General features: G+C 47.5%; 1 protein-coding gene across 5 annotated transcripts in view; it reads right to left on the minus strand.

Moving 5' to 3' along the window:
• map4l (microtubule associated protein 4 like) overlaps positions 1-14,458 on the minus strand; it is a 37,276-nt gene that overhangs the window by 9,269 nt on the left and 13,549 nt on the right. For 3 of the 5 annotated variants that reach the window (XM_028976477.1, XM_028976476.1, XM_028976475.1), the window contains exons 5-10: positions 13,327-14,382; positions 2,987-3,378; positions 2,624-2,824; positions 2,165-2,264; positions 1,433-1,495; positions 353-606 (exon numbers count right to left, since the gene is read on the minus strand). In XM_028976477.1, the coding sequence (XP_028832310.1) occupies positions 353-606; positions 1,433-1,495; positions 2,165-2,264; positions 2,624-2,824; positions 2,987-3,378; positions 13,327-14,382 (2,066 nt within the window). The remainder of the gene's footprint in view (positions 1-352; positions 607-1,432; positions 1,496-2,164; positions 2,265-2,623; positions 2,825-2,986; positions 3,379-13,326; positions 14,383-14,458) is intronic. The other 2 variants (XM_028976479.1, XM_028976478.1) reach the window with 2 other exon arrangements.

Below are 14,458 nucleotides of genomic sequence, written 5' to 3' on the forward strand. Positions count from 1 at the left end.
ATCTAGGATAAATAAAAAATATAGGCATCAAGCTCTGACTGGATGACAGCATGTGAGTTGGCTGAATGCGACTCAGCAACTCCAGCATGGTGGCAAAAGGAAATGGCACCTTTAAAATCAACAAACCTGCGACAAGTGGCACTTGGACACAATTCTATGGCATTATGGGCCGGTTCCTTGGACAAGGACCGAGCTCGGTCCTGGCCCTGTATTCACCAAGAGTCTGCTGATCTAGGATCAGACATCCATTACCCACCAGTCAGAGTGCTCCATGGTGAACACAGATCCAGGACTAAACTATTCTTGTCCTATACCGGGTAAAACTGCAGTGATGTTCACAGACTCCTCCCACCTTGCCACCGCCGGGCTGGTACTTCATATTGTCCGTGGAGCCGATCTTGGATCGCACGTTCTTCAGGTCGGGCATGGGAGCCGACGGGGGGCGAGTGCGGGGAGCACAAGGGACAGGGGGCTTCTTTTCCAGGGGGGTCTGTTTGGGCACGGGAGGCTTAGTTATGCGGGAGGGGCGGGGAGCTCCATTGGTGGTGGGTGGGGTAGCTGGGGCAGTGGTGGGGGTCCGAGTGGTCCTTGGACGAGTTGAGTTGCCTGCAGAGAAAATATATTTGGAATGAAGAAAATAAATGTGGAGGTAGTCCATGATTCCAACCTTTTAGCATCTCTCTAAATATTTTATTAATTTGGCAGGACTACCTAAATCTGCAATACCAGTTATTACCACTTGTCACCACTTATGACCACTTACATAACCCCATAAGACTCTTGGATCCCTTTGAACACAGTTCAAAATAGGCTTTTTTGGAGAAAATGGGGGTGGAAACTGGTGAAAAGACATGAGACACATCTTTGTCATGATCACATGATATTCAAACCCCCACTTGACCCTGATCTGGCTCTAAGATGGCAATAGGACAGTGCACTCAGAATAGCCAGTCCTGTTATAATCAGATTTTTTGTAGGATCAATGCTCAGATCAAGTTGCCTACCATCGGATTCCTGACTCTGGCCCATTTCCTGAATCCAATAATTCGGTTCCAAGGACTCACTGCCTAATGCTTCCACCCCTTCACAAGTGCCGTTATAACCGGATAATTAACATTATTCACCTCAGGGTCCAGTCCTTTTAATCTTGTGGCTGAACGAATGTGTTAAATCCTGCACAATAAAACCACAGATGAGTAATGTCTGCATCAGCCATCTCACATTCCCAGTGTTGTCGGCCCACCGGGGGACATTTTTCTCCTGGCACAGGACCATAACAGACTCGCATCCGTCTCTGTCCTTGTTAACAAAGGAAAGTGCAGCGATGGCTGTACACAGCTCCCGGCGCAAAAACACACCGAGGTCATCGCTCTGGACACCCTAGGAACACTCACTGTATTGAGAGCCTCTTGCCTCCCCCTTTTTTTTTTACCTGTGCTCGTCTTTCCTGCACCAGGCTTTTTGGATTCCCCTGGTTTGGCCTCAGTCTTTGCAGCTGTAAGATAAAGGGTGGTCACCACCTAGTCCATGTCAGACCTAGGACACTTTCAATGAAAAGCATCCGCATTTTTACTAGAACCATGATTGAGGTGGCATCAGTATAAACTGACGACCATCAGATGAATGAACTAGCCACTAGTTAGTTGTCTCTGAATATCTCTCAATTCAAGCGCCAGTTCCTTCACAGGACGTGGTCTACGAAGGCTTGACCACGTTGCAAGGGTTGCAGCCTCTGAGTTGTGTTAAATGAGTCTCTCCAATGGATTTTTTTCTTTTCGTATCACCACTCAGCAAAACTTGGTCTGAGATTCTTCGTTTGAATTTGAACCTCAAATTCAGCCTTAGAAAGATGCAGCCTCTGAATTGAGACACACCCATGGACATAAATTGGAAGAGAGATGGAGGTCCCTGCTGGTAGTTCTATAGATTATTTATTTCAATCTCATTTAACTTATACAACGTACAATGTACATCGTCACAAAGTGCCTAATATTAGAACGGTGCTCAATGCTCCTAGTGAGCAAGCAAAAGGTGACAGTGGCAAGGAAAAAAGAAACCTTCAGAAGAACCCAGGCTCAGCAAGGGGAACCCATCCTCCTCTGGTCAGGACTGGACTACTTCTATAGACCTAAACGAGTGGGTGCAACCACGAAATTGTTCTTACTGCTCGGCGATTCGCCTTTGGAGGCAGCTGTCCGGGTTGAGGGGGCGCCGTTGGCCTTGGGCACTGGAGGGTGCCGCTGAGTCGTGCCATTTTCAGTCGTCTGGTGAGCAAATGTGAAAACATGAGAAAGAAGAGCACAAGCACAGGCATTCCCAAGAAGCGAGGGCCTTTGATGTTTAGCAGATAATGGTGAAAAATTGGTTTTAGAATGAAGTGTGAATAAAGGGAAGTGAGCGATGGAGAAAAATGAAAACAGCTGGACAGTTAAGACTGGGGAATGTAATGTGTCTATAGGTGGAATTACTCCGGTTGATCTTGGAGGCCACCAGTTAACAGACAGAGACACCAGAGACCTTCAAGGCAGTGATCAGGCGAGGAGGGAAGCGGACGGTGATTGGTCTGAACGGGAAGACGTGATGACCACAGGAGGAACACAAGATTGCGCTGGACCCGACTCACCTTAGACTTAACCTCACGGGCCACAGTGGTGGTTCGCATGGTGCCACCCGAGGGTGTGGTGTTCTTGGAAGAGGGGCTTTTTTTATTGCCGGTGGCGTTGGCTGGGGGGGACGTGCGTTTTGGGGGAGCGACAGTGTCCCTCGTGGACAACGAGTTTGGTCTTGTTTTGGTTGTATTGGGCTTGGTTGACCCTACAGTTGGCTGTATGTGTTTCCAAAAAATGAAGCCATCGTGAAGATGAAAGCATGAAAGAGCAAAAGAAAGAGCAGAAGCCCAAAATCATATAGGCACAGCAAAATAAAGAGCTGCTGAACAAAGCTGGACTCTGCTGGAGTAAAAGTCACAAGCACTAGGTGGACCTACCTTGGCTTTGCTGTCAGTGCTGGTCAGGTCCTTGCTGCCATTAGCATTTGGGGACTTGGCTGCACCTTTTCCAGTCTTCTCGTTCTTGTCTGTTTTGGCCGTCTTGTCATTTTTCTCACTTTCCTTCTTCCCTGCTTTGTCCTCCTTGTTTGTCTTCTCCGGCTTGTCTGCTTTCTCCAACTTTTCGTTCTTCTCCACCTTGTTATCTTTGTTTGGCTTCTCCTCATCCTTGATGATCTTCTCCCCCTTCTGTGTCTTGTCTCCATTGTCTGTCTTCTTCAGGATGTCCTCTTTCTTCTCTGGGTGATCATTCTTGTCCACCTTCTCAGGTTTGTCCATCTTCTCAGGCAGGTTGGTGGCATCGCCCTTCTCTGGCTTCTTCTCTTCTTTCACTGCAGAGGGACACAACGTAAAAGAGTCCAACAGGCATTAAAAGCAACAGACATTAAAGCAACCATGAAAATTCCTACTCCTCAGGACCCACTGTCCTACACAGTGCCCTTCAACTACTAATGACGGGCTTGATAATGATAGCTAGACCAAATCACATAATTCAAGTCTGACCTTGTGAATTCATCAAATGTTATTTACGTACGAGTTGGATGTGGTTATATGAGACTTCTGATCTATAAAAGCCAGGCTGTCCTTTGAACACAAAGTTTGTTCTGACCTCTGCTGCAGTGGCATATTCCACCACATATGTTTGTGCTTTGGACCATGATAGCGAGAGAGAGAGAGGACAGGACAGGACAGGAAGCACACTGTCAGCATTTGGGTGCATTATGTAACCACTTTTCTCCCAACTGAGAGAAAAATCAATGAATGGGAAAAGTGAAGGACAAAGACATGCAGATAGACATGGAGTGGTATGAAGAGAGAAAGAGAGAATTAAAGCTTTTTTTTCCCAAAAAAGATTCTAATTGCAAATATTCTTAAGGAAATATTTTCTTTACCAAACCTTTACAACGGCAGCCTGCTGACTACACTTGCATAACATACCATGCTTGTCACCTTATCAGGTGACCCGGACAACTGAGCCACGTCCATAAAGGACCGCGGCGTACTCGTTCTATCAAAAACAACACAGCACAGAGGGCTTCCAGGCAGCCCAGACAGGGGTGAGCAGCCAGAGCCCTTAACACACAGAGTCCATAGCACAGCACATCCACAGCCCAAAGATGCAATGAAGTTACATCGCCACCTAGCCACAAATGCTCAAAAATGTCACGTGCTCTTGCCACCAGGAAGACATTTGCAGCAACCACACGCATCCACATACAAGCCTGCTCTCACTATCCTTGAGTGATTCTTTGCATGACTGACCGTATTACTTACAAAGTACCTAAGGATATCTGACCACACACACACACACACACACACACACACACACATTTACACACCAGAGCACAGATGCACACAGCATAATTAAACAGATGCCCAGTCAAAGCCCGCTGCCTCTGGGAAAGCAACCACTGACAATATTTAAGCCTTTGCGACATGTTTTTTTTTAAAGCACAAATAGGTAGTTTGTACCAATATTTGGGAAGAACACAGCATGAGTTCCAGCCGGAAAATGACCCGGGGCTCACTTACAATAAGGCTAAATCTACTGAGACACCACTGTTCATGGCCTGACTTTGCAGTTTATGTTGCTATGTATAAATCTACCCTGGTTGTGTCTTGTCCGTGTTGTGTCATTTTGCCTCTACGTCCTCTGTGTCCTGCCTGCGTAGGTTGTCTGACTGCATGCTCCGTTTCATGGCGGCACAGACCCCTGACACTTGCATTTCCCCCCTTTCCCTCTGTAGTAGCTCAGACCAGTAATATGTGATGCCGGATGACCATCACGGATCAGCACTCCTATGTGCTGTATCATTACATGAAAAGCTCTTTCCTCAATTCCCATTCTTGACAAAGAATTTTATTAAATTATATATATGTTTCTTGTAGGGTATTTTTAAATATAACTGAATGTAATAGATTCTGATGTATATGTATATGTATAACACTTTAAAAATGTTCAAAGTAAAAGAACAAAAGGTGACAGATTTGTCCAAATAGAAAATAATTTTTCTGCCTCAAAAATTACAAATACAAATGCAAATATTGGTATTTGCACACCCCCCTGACAAAGATTTAAACACTTTTACACCAAAAATATTCATACGATGATGCGTAAATTTGGATCCCCACATCCATTTGAAGAGCTCAGAATGACAGGGCACCTTGAGTTGTCAACGCGCCTGGCTGAGTCATGCTGCCGGGCTCAGGCAGACGCCGCCGGAATGATGGAATGACGGGTGCTAAGTAACGGGCCGTGGGTACCGACCACCTACCCTGTGCGGCCGGATCTGTGCGCCAGCTGGGGGAGGTGCGGGGAGAGGGGCATGCCTGCCAGGCATCGGGCGGAGCGGCGCTGCCATTCCGGGACGTGGGGAAAGGCTTTTTCTCCGCAGCCGGTGAGGGTTTGGCTCCCGGGTGGGCTGGTGTGTCGGGGTACTTGTCGGGCAGCTGTGGGCTGGTGGGCACAGTGAGGCGGGTGCTGTCAGAGGGGCTCTCCAGTTCTCTGCCCGCACCCCCTGCTGGACATGCAGCACCCACGCCGTCTTTCCCTTGCCCTACATAGCTGTCGGTCACCACACCGATCACGCAGTAGTTTGGTGCCGGAAGCGTGGTGTAGTAGGAGTCACTGGGAGCACGAGACGTGAACTGCGGAGAAGAGGTGGTGCCGACGGGGCTCGGCCTGGTGGTCCCGTGGGCCTCGTGGAGATTCCTGGGTGACGCCGGAGACAGTGAGGTTGACGAGATCGGACTGGTGGGGCTTTCGCCCGCGCTGCCCAGGGTGGCTGTGCCCACGCTGCCATGACAACCCGCCACTTTCGGCTCCGCCTGCGCCCTGCCTGCATGGTCCTGCCCCGTCGGTCTGCCTACCTGACCCTGGTGCCAGTCCCAGCCCTGGGCAGCCGGCGCTGGGCAGAGTTCACTGTAGTCCGAGCGCTGGGAAGTCATCCCGTCTCCTCCTCACGCACCGTGTCTCGCTTCCTTCACTACAGCCTGAAACCGCGTGTGTATTTGTGTGTGTGTGTGTGTGTGTGTGTGTCTGATAACTGCTTTTCCCCCCTTTGTCTCTCCTCATTGAACACAGTGAGACTGGACTACTGGCTCTGATGCATTTGCTCTCTCCCTCTCTCTCTCTCTTTCTCCCTCTCTACCTCCAGTGACATCACAGCCATGCGAAGGTTCTGGTCACATGACGGGCCCAGATCCACTGCCATTGGCTGCTGCACAGTCACAACTGGTGCCAACAGCGCGCATGCATACATACGCACACGAAGCACATCATTCATTCAGGCGTACTCAGCCAATCCTCTAAGCCCTCAGAACACACACAAATTCATCGTTCGAACTTCATTTTTCTTTTCTCCTTTCTTCTCCATCTCTGTAATCCCTACGTACTGCTGACCTTCTGTCCTGCCACCCTCCACCTGTCTGTCCTTCCTCCAACGATTCCCATCAGAGATGCAGAACCAAACGTGCACATGTCTCTTTCTCACATGGGCGTGGTTCGTTGGTGTGTGAAAATCCTGAGTGGTCCACCAGCACACCCAGAGCATCACGTTGAGCCAAACTGCAGGAGACAGGAGGGATTCCATCTCTAATGGGTTGTGACTTTGCCCATGGCGTCCTATACCAGCTCAGCTTCCTCAAGATTGTCATTCCACTCCACTCCACACAGCTTAAAAGTACATGCACACCAAAAAAAACGCATTCTTCAGATGACCGCCACCGCTCCACACGCAGGCCACCACCCACCTTCGCCCGCTGCCTGACTGCAACAAATACGGAGGCTGTCCTCATCAAACATAAATGAGAAAGCCTTACGCAATCTCTAAAACCGGCAGCCATTTACAGCACAGGGGCTAAACAAAGGTTGGGGGGAATGCATTATGCAAGAAACAGAGTGAACTGAAACATGACAGCGATCCCGCAGCATGCATGAACCTCGGTGACCTCACGGAAGAAACAGAAGGATTGTAAATCCTATTATGATAGCAGGAGAATTACAATATGTAAATTTTAGATATCAATCTCAAACGTCCATCTTCAAACAATGAGGTGCCATGAGGTGTTTGTGCTCTTCCTCCACAATCCAGTTGAAGCACTTGATGTCTGTCTGTGGAATTTAAGGACTTCTTGTTTTTTGTTTCACATTTGCTGAAATAATGTTGGTGCATTTGTTAATTAACAAAAAAATGACCTCAAACTGCCCAATCTGGCAACACCAAACTTTCTACATGTGATTTAACGGATGCAGGAGTTTACCTAAAATTCTACTCTTATAATGTTGCAGCCAGATACTCCTCGAGTCAATGCACGTCTATCTATGATCTGAACTCATTTCCTGCACTTCAGAAATTCTATTTCAGCCCTAGTTCTAGCTCTAGTTCTCATATTAAATCTCATGATTCTAGTTATATTCTATATATTCTATGGTCTGGTCTAGTCAGCAACAGTATATGTGAGTTAACAGGCTTCTCCATTTTCTTCAGAGGGACTGTGTGATGCAGGCTGAGGAGCAAAAAAAGCACACGAAAGAATAACATCATTCTGACCTTCATCACATTCACGGGGACATTTGTTCCATTAAGATGTCAGCGAGGCTGTTTTCTGTTCATTTGCAGCCATTTGGTGGGTAATTAGAACGATTGCACTGGATTCACAACTATGTGAACCACTCTGGGAGTGAGTATCAAGACAATTTATGTAACACAACAGAGACGCTGAGCCAAGTCTTCCCAGACGTCAGACTACAATTCAACTGATTCAAACCAAGCTTCTCAACCTCTTTTTGTAAAAGCAGGCAGTTCAGGCGAGGGGTGTGTTCAGCAGAGCTGTTTTGAAGGGAGTTTCTATTTCTGGACTCCATCCTCCAGTCACACCTCATTTTCTGCCTGCTATTGCAGACCCTACTCACAGCATCTCCAAGGAAACCGCCTCCCATATCCATGGCAACGCAATTCCAGTCATAGCAGATGATAAGATTAGAGGCTGTGACATCATGACAGAATGGATGCACATGCAGAGAGGCGGGGACGAAGGAGGAGGAGGTTACAAAACAGGCCAAGGTGACCAAAAATTAGATAATGACATTTATGACACCTTCATCCTACAACACAGCCTAAATCGCTAATTCATACATGATTGCATTGTATAATATTAAAATGTCCAAGGTTCCAATGATAAACTAGTACTGTACTTGCTCTAGCTTGATGTCTACACATAGGGGTGTTATACATATGGTGATATTTTACATTGTGATATTGTATTTTGTATACAAACTTAGTCCACCGGCTGGTGCTGTTAACCATTTCCTTTAGTGAGGTCAGCAGAGGTGAGAGTCAGTGTGCGACTACAACCTCCACTCCTGTAGATGGTGCTGTACAGCTGGGTACTTTGAACTACTGCCTGGCATTTAAGTTTTTAGTGCCTTCATGTTGACAGAATAACGAGGTCTTGCAATAACACTGGATGTGCCTGGAATCCAAAACCAAAGAAGCTTTCCTACAATAAAACCAATCTTGATAAACGCAAAATATCATCTGGCTTTAAGTATCGCAATATGTACTTGTCATGATCCGGACCGGCAGGGGTTGACTCCGGATCCGGACCGAAGTTTCATGTTCATGTTTCATGTGTATGGTTCCCTGATCATGTTCACCTGCTGTCTATTTATATAATTGTATAAAACTATCCTGTTCGTGTCTGTTCGCCCTCGAGTCATTGTGCGTGTTTATGTTCCCTTGTCTCATGTAGTTTGTATTAAACCCCTGTCCTGTGATCGTGCAAATGCGTCCTCCTTCATGCCATGTCCAGCCCACCCGTGACAGAATGACCCGACCACGTGGACGCAGCAGATCTACGCCCCGCTGAGATCCAGGGAACCGTGGTTGGTCGGGAGGACGTCTGCTCCATAGTTCCATGTTCAAGATTCCATGTATGGACGTCCCCCAACGCCGCCGGATTCCAGCGACGCACCTCCAGTAATCGTCAGTTCCCCGCCATGATCCATGTCATGTTTTTAATGAGTTCCCCAAGCGTGACAGACTCTCGGCGGCCTACGAAAGCTACCGTGGGGTCGAGAGGATCTGTCACGCGGTCCATGTTCCCCCTGGCGATTCCGGAGGCGGGGGAGTACCAACGAATCCGTGCAACCGGACCTCGATGGCCTACGAAAGCTACCGTGGGGTCGAGGAGACCGGTCGCGCAGTTCAGGTGCTCCCGGCGTTAACCGAGACGAGGGAGGCGCCGGAGACTGACCGGAGTGACGGTGCCTGCGGACGGCAGACAGGATGCCGGTCCCCCACGGACAAGCCGTGCTTTGGCCCGGGCCTGACACTGCCGGTGCAGGACAACCGCCACTCGTCCTTATGGACTTCTCCCCCCTTTCATGGACCATTTTGTGGGCACTCCCAGGTGGTAGTGCCTTTGAGGGGGGAGTAATGTCATGATCCGGACCGGCAGGGGTTTACTCCGGATCTGGAGTCCGGACCGGAGTTTCATGATAGTCTCGGGTAATGTTCCCTGATTGTGTTCACCTGCTGTCTATTTATATAATTGTATAAAGCTATCCTGTTCGTGTCTGTTCACCGTCGGGTCATTGTGCGTGTAGATGTTCCCGTCTTGTGAAATTTGTATTAAACCCCTGTCCTGTGATCGTGCGAATGCGTCCTCCTTCATGCCATGTCCAGCCCACCCGTGACAGTACTGTATCATGGGTCACCATATATTGTGGTACATATTGTGAGACCCTTGCCAATACACACTTCTAACGTACAGTTTTGTGATACCTATCGTATAGTGATACGTATCATGGGGCAATTCACATGCCAATTCACACCCCTAATGTACAGTATCGTGATACGCATCCTATCGTGAGATCCTTGCCAATTCACACCCCTAATGTACAGTATAGTGATACGTATCATATCTTGAGACCCTTACCAATACACACCCCTAACGTACAGTATCGTGATAGATATCGTATAGTGATACACATCGTATTGTGAGATCCTTGCCAATTCACACCCCAATATACAGTATCGTGATACATATCGTATAGTGATACGCATCGTATCATGAGATCCTTGCCAATTCACACCCCTAACGTACAGTATCGTGATACGTATTGTATAGTGATACGCATTGTATCTTGAGATCCTTGCCAATTCACACCCCTAATGTACAGTATCGTGATACGTATCATATCATGAGACCTTTACCAATACACACCCCTAAAGTACAGTATCGTGATAGGTATCGTATAGTTGCCCGTTTGAATCCCGATCCGCCAAGGTGCCACTGAGGTGCCACTGAGCAAAGCACCGTCCCCACACACTGCTCCCCGGGCGCCTGTCATGGCTGCCCACTGCTCACTCAGGGTTATGGGTTAAATGCAGAGGGCAAATTTCACTGTGTGCATTGTGTGCTGTGCTGCTGTGTATCACATGTGACAATCACTTCACTTTGTTGTTGTGATAGATATTGTATAGTGATACGCATTGTATCGTGAGATCCTTGCCAATACACACCCCTAATGTAAAATATTGTGATACATATTGTATTGTGATATGCATCTTATCGGGAGATCCTTGCCAATTCACACCCCAGCGTACACTATCATGATACATTTCGTATAGTGATACGCATTGTATCGTGAGATCCTTGCCAATTCACACCCCTAATGTACAGTATCGTGATACGTATCATATCATGAGACCTTTACCAATACACAGCCCTAACGTACAGTATCGTGATAGGTATCATATAGTGATACGCATTGTATCATGAGATCCTTGCCAATTCACACCCCAGCATACACTATCATGATACGTTTCGTATAGTGATACGCATCACATCGTGAGATCCTTGCCAATTCACAACCCTAACGTAAAGTATCGTGATACATATCGTATCATGATACGCATCTTATTGGGAGATCCTTGCCAATACACACCCTTAACATACAGTATCGTGATACGTATTGTATAGTGATACGCAATGTATCAGGAGATCCTTGCCAATTCACACCCCTATCTACAGATATAAAAAAAATCTGGTATTAGACTCAAACCATGATTCTCAAGGGCATGACTTCAGCAGGACAACATAGTCAGACTCCTATCTTACACACCCTGCCTCCAGAACGCTGGCTCATAAGGCAAAGGGAAAAGCAAAGCAACAGGGCCAGACCACAGGCAAACAAACTGTCACATTCAATTCTGTCACCAAGCGATTCATTTCACCCAGTTAGGAGAATGAAGAGCAACTGCATTCAGGCTAATTAGTCCGTGTTAGAAAGCCATGAGTGAAAATAAAAAAGCAAATTAGCAGGCAGAAGCAGAGGATGGATGCCGGTCTGAGCAAACTCTCCATTCATAACGACCCACTGTTGTCCACAAGCATAATTATGTGTACGAAATGTCTCCAAAAACAGGAACACAGCAAGGCTTCCACAGTTTGGAGGTGGCCGGTGCCATGTCGGGCAGCACTCTGACTAAGTCTTTGTTCTGCAGAGGACAGGATAGGTACTGTGGAGCTTTGTTATGCCAGAATAAAGACCCCTGTGCAGTTTGAGTCAACAAAGTGTGTTACAGATACCAGGCACCACATGGTGGTCCCCCTGCTCCACCCGCCCAGACAGCAGTCACCTGCCACTACAAGCTTTCGAACCTTCATAACACAGCACCAGCCCACCTCATGCGTTTCGTTCGGTAAATTGGTCACTGTCAGGGACTCACCGATCACCAATCACCTATTAATAAAAGACACGCCATGCATGCATGTCTTGCATAAGGACAAAAAAGCCCGAAAATCAATAATGCATTTGCAAGAGGAAAAGGGACGAGGGATGGAGTTGAATGAAGGGACTGCAAGAGACTGAAATAGCATCTGAATTATACTATTTTAAGCATATTTTGTGTTCAATCAAACTACAATAGATGCGAAACATAATAAGCCCACAGTGTCACGTTCAATAAGCATACTCTCAAGGTATGAGTCTGTAGGCAAAAACAGACTGGTGGGTAGGGCCTTAAAACTGAAAATGACATCATTTAAAATACTTTTTAAAGTTTGCACATGGCAATAGACTTATAAACTTGTCTTTTATTAATTAGAAAGTTCATCAACAGGTAAAAATGTCAAACTATGTATATATCTAAATTTGGAGTAAAGATATTTGTACTTTTACACTGGACAAATCTCTGTACAGTTATAATGACCCTTTATTATAATTATTCTTTCAGTTCACAGACAAATAAACATTTAAAATGATACTTGCTTGTTCTTCCTTGTTAGCTAATCATGCACTATTGCTCATGATTGAGTGACTGGACAGTCACCATTTCATGCTCAGGGACATGATGCTGCTTCACAGGGCGCTTGAATTGCTGTGTTAACTATAACGCCTGCCTTGACGACTGGGAACACCAAGGGAGCGGCAGGGGTGCATGCAGTTTTGCAGAATTCGGAGAATACAGTTGCTTTTGACCGGTAATTGAGTGTTTTAACCATGTGATGGGAAGCAATAATCCAATGTGTGGAACAATAAAACCCCCTTACCTGCTCAGCGTCCAGAGTTGATCCAAGCACCGGGCAGTGTTGCGATGAGGGGAAAAAAAAAGAGCTGGCATTACTCACGACGGTCTACAGCATATCTTGTATTTGGATGCAATTTAAAAGTGTCAGGTCAAGGTAGCGCAATCTGCTTTCTATACTACACACTGCATCTCAAGACATTTTGCAGACAGTCAGTAGCTTTGCATATGCACAAACACAACAAATTATTTATGAATATTCTACTAACTGACTACAGCAAAAAGTAAAGTGAGTAATTGCGTAATAGCTCATTAGAAAAACATTTAAAAATCACACAGTTAACGCATGATTAGTAAGCATTGTTTGCCCAGACAAACCAAAGAAAAAACCTGATGCAGTGCATTCTGGGAGATTTTTAACAGAGGAAAACTGACATCCAAAGACTGAAAAAAACAGACAGTCTGGTGAAGAAACGCATAGCGATCAGTGTGTTATGGCAGCATTGGTGTATGGCGTTGTCACATCCTGATTACAGAAATGACATGCAGGAAAAGAAAGGTCCGAACCCTTTAAGACAGACACACAGACAGAGAGGGGAGGGGTGGCGGACAGTAAGAACGGCTAAATAATTAGAGAGATTATCACAGAAATCGTTTAAAGAGAGAGGGCCCACTCCACTGAGCCATGCACTACGTTAAGCATCCCCACACAGTACTGATTGTCCCCTCTTCAGTGTCACCAACCTTCCAGTAGGGGGAGCTGTGCCAGCAGGGCATCCTGGTGCTCAATGAGGGACGGGATGAAGGGTGGGGCCCGAGGGTTAAGGCTCGAGCTCGCTGTGTTGCCGAGGGTGGTGGGCACCAGGGTGGAAGTGTCCAGAGGGGCGGGGCTTAGCATGGTAGTGGGCTTGGGGGCGGGGGCAGAGCTGAGGGCAGTGGTGGTCTGCGAGAAAGGGCTTGTTACTGGAGTGGCCTGGGAAGGGGGGCTTGAGTCTGGTGGGGTTTGCAGGACAGAGTCCAGAAACATCAAATGTGAGGTGGGGCTCAGGCTCTTCTGGTCTGCAGAAAAGGGCTGAACTTTAGTGGAGTGATAAGAGGCCAGGCCTGTTGGAGGAAGCTCAGGAGAAGCCTGCTTGTCTTGGCTACCTAATAAAGCATCTGTCTCATGGTCCTTGTCCCATTTCCCCGCCATCTTGAAAGTGGTATCGCCTGCATGGATGCCAGTAGGGAGTGAGAAAACGGCGTCTTGTTGGCGGTCTGATGGGACGATGGACACTGGTGTTGTGGAGAACAGGCCAACACCAGAACTAGAGGAAACAAGCTGCGTGTCCATGACCACCGGGGAGCCTGACTCACTTCCAAGTGTTCCCCACTCTTCTGGGAGCTTCTTCCGACTTTTATTCCTCCTGGCCCGGATCCGTCCCCCGGCCCCTCCCTTGGCCCACAACTCACTCTCCCAGCCCTCCTCTTCAACACTGGGGGGCGAGGAGCACCCCTGAGGGGAGAACACTCCTCTCTCTTCTTCTGAGTCTGGGGAGCCGAGGCTCTCCAGGAGGTCGTTCACCTCCTCCCTGTTTCTTCTCTTCTTCTTCCTCTTCTGCTGTTTTCCATTCACAACTTCGCTCCCCTTCTCCTCCTCTCCTGATGCTGGGTCTTGGCCCTGCGACCTGTTGGGGCTGGAGGGCTCCGAGCTGTTATCCGTCTGGTCATCGTGGTGATCGGTTCCAGTAGTGATGGTGGGGGAAAAGGGTGTGTCCATGCCAAGCTTGTCCACACCTGTCCAAGGCCTCCCCAAATTGTCTTTGTGTACAGAGAGGAAGAGGAAGGGTCACCAGGCAACATATCAACTGTCTGTCAACATTTCCAGAGCAAATTC

The sequence above is a fragment of the Denticeps clupeoides genome, chromosome 4, assembly GCF_900700375.1.
Source record: "Denticeps clupeoides chromosome 4, fDenClu1.1, whole genome shotgun sequence".
NCBI lineage: Eukaryota > Metazoa > Chordata > Actinopteri > Clupeiformes > Denticipitidae > Denticeps > Denticeps clupeoides.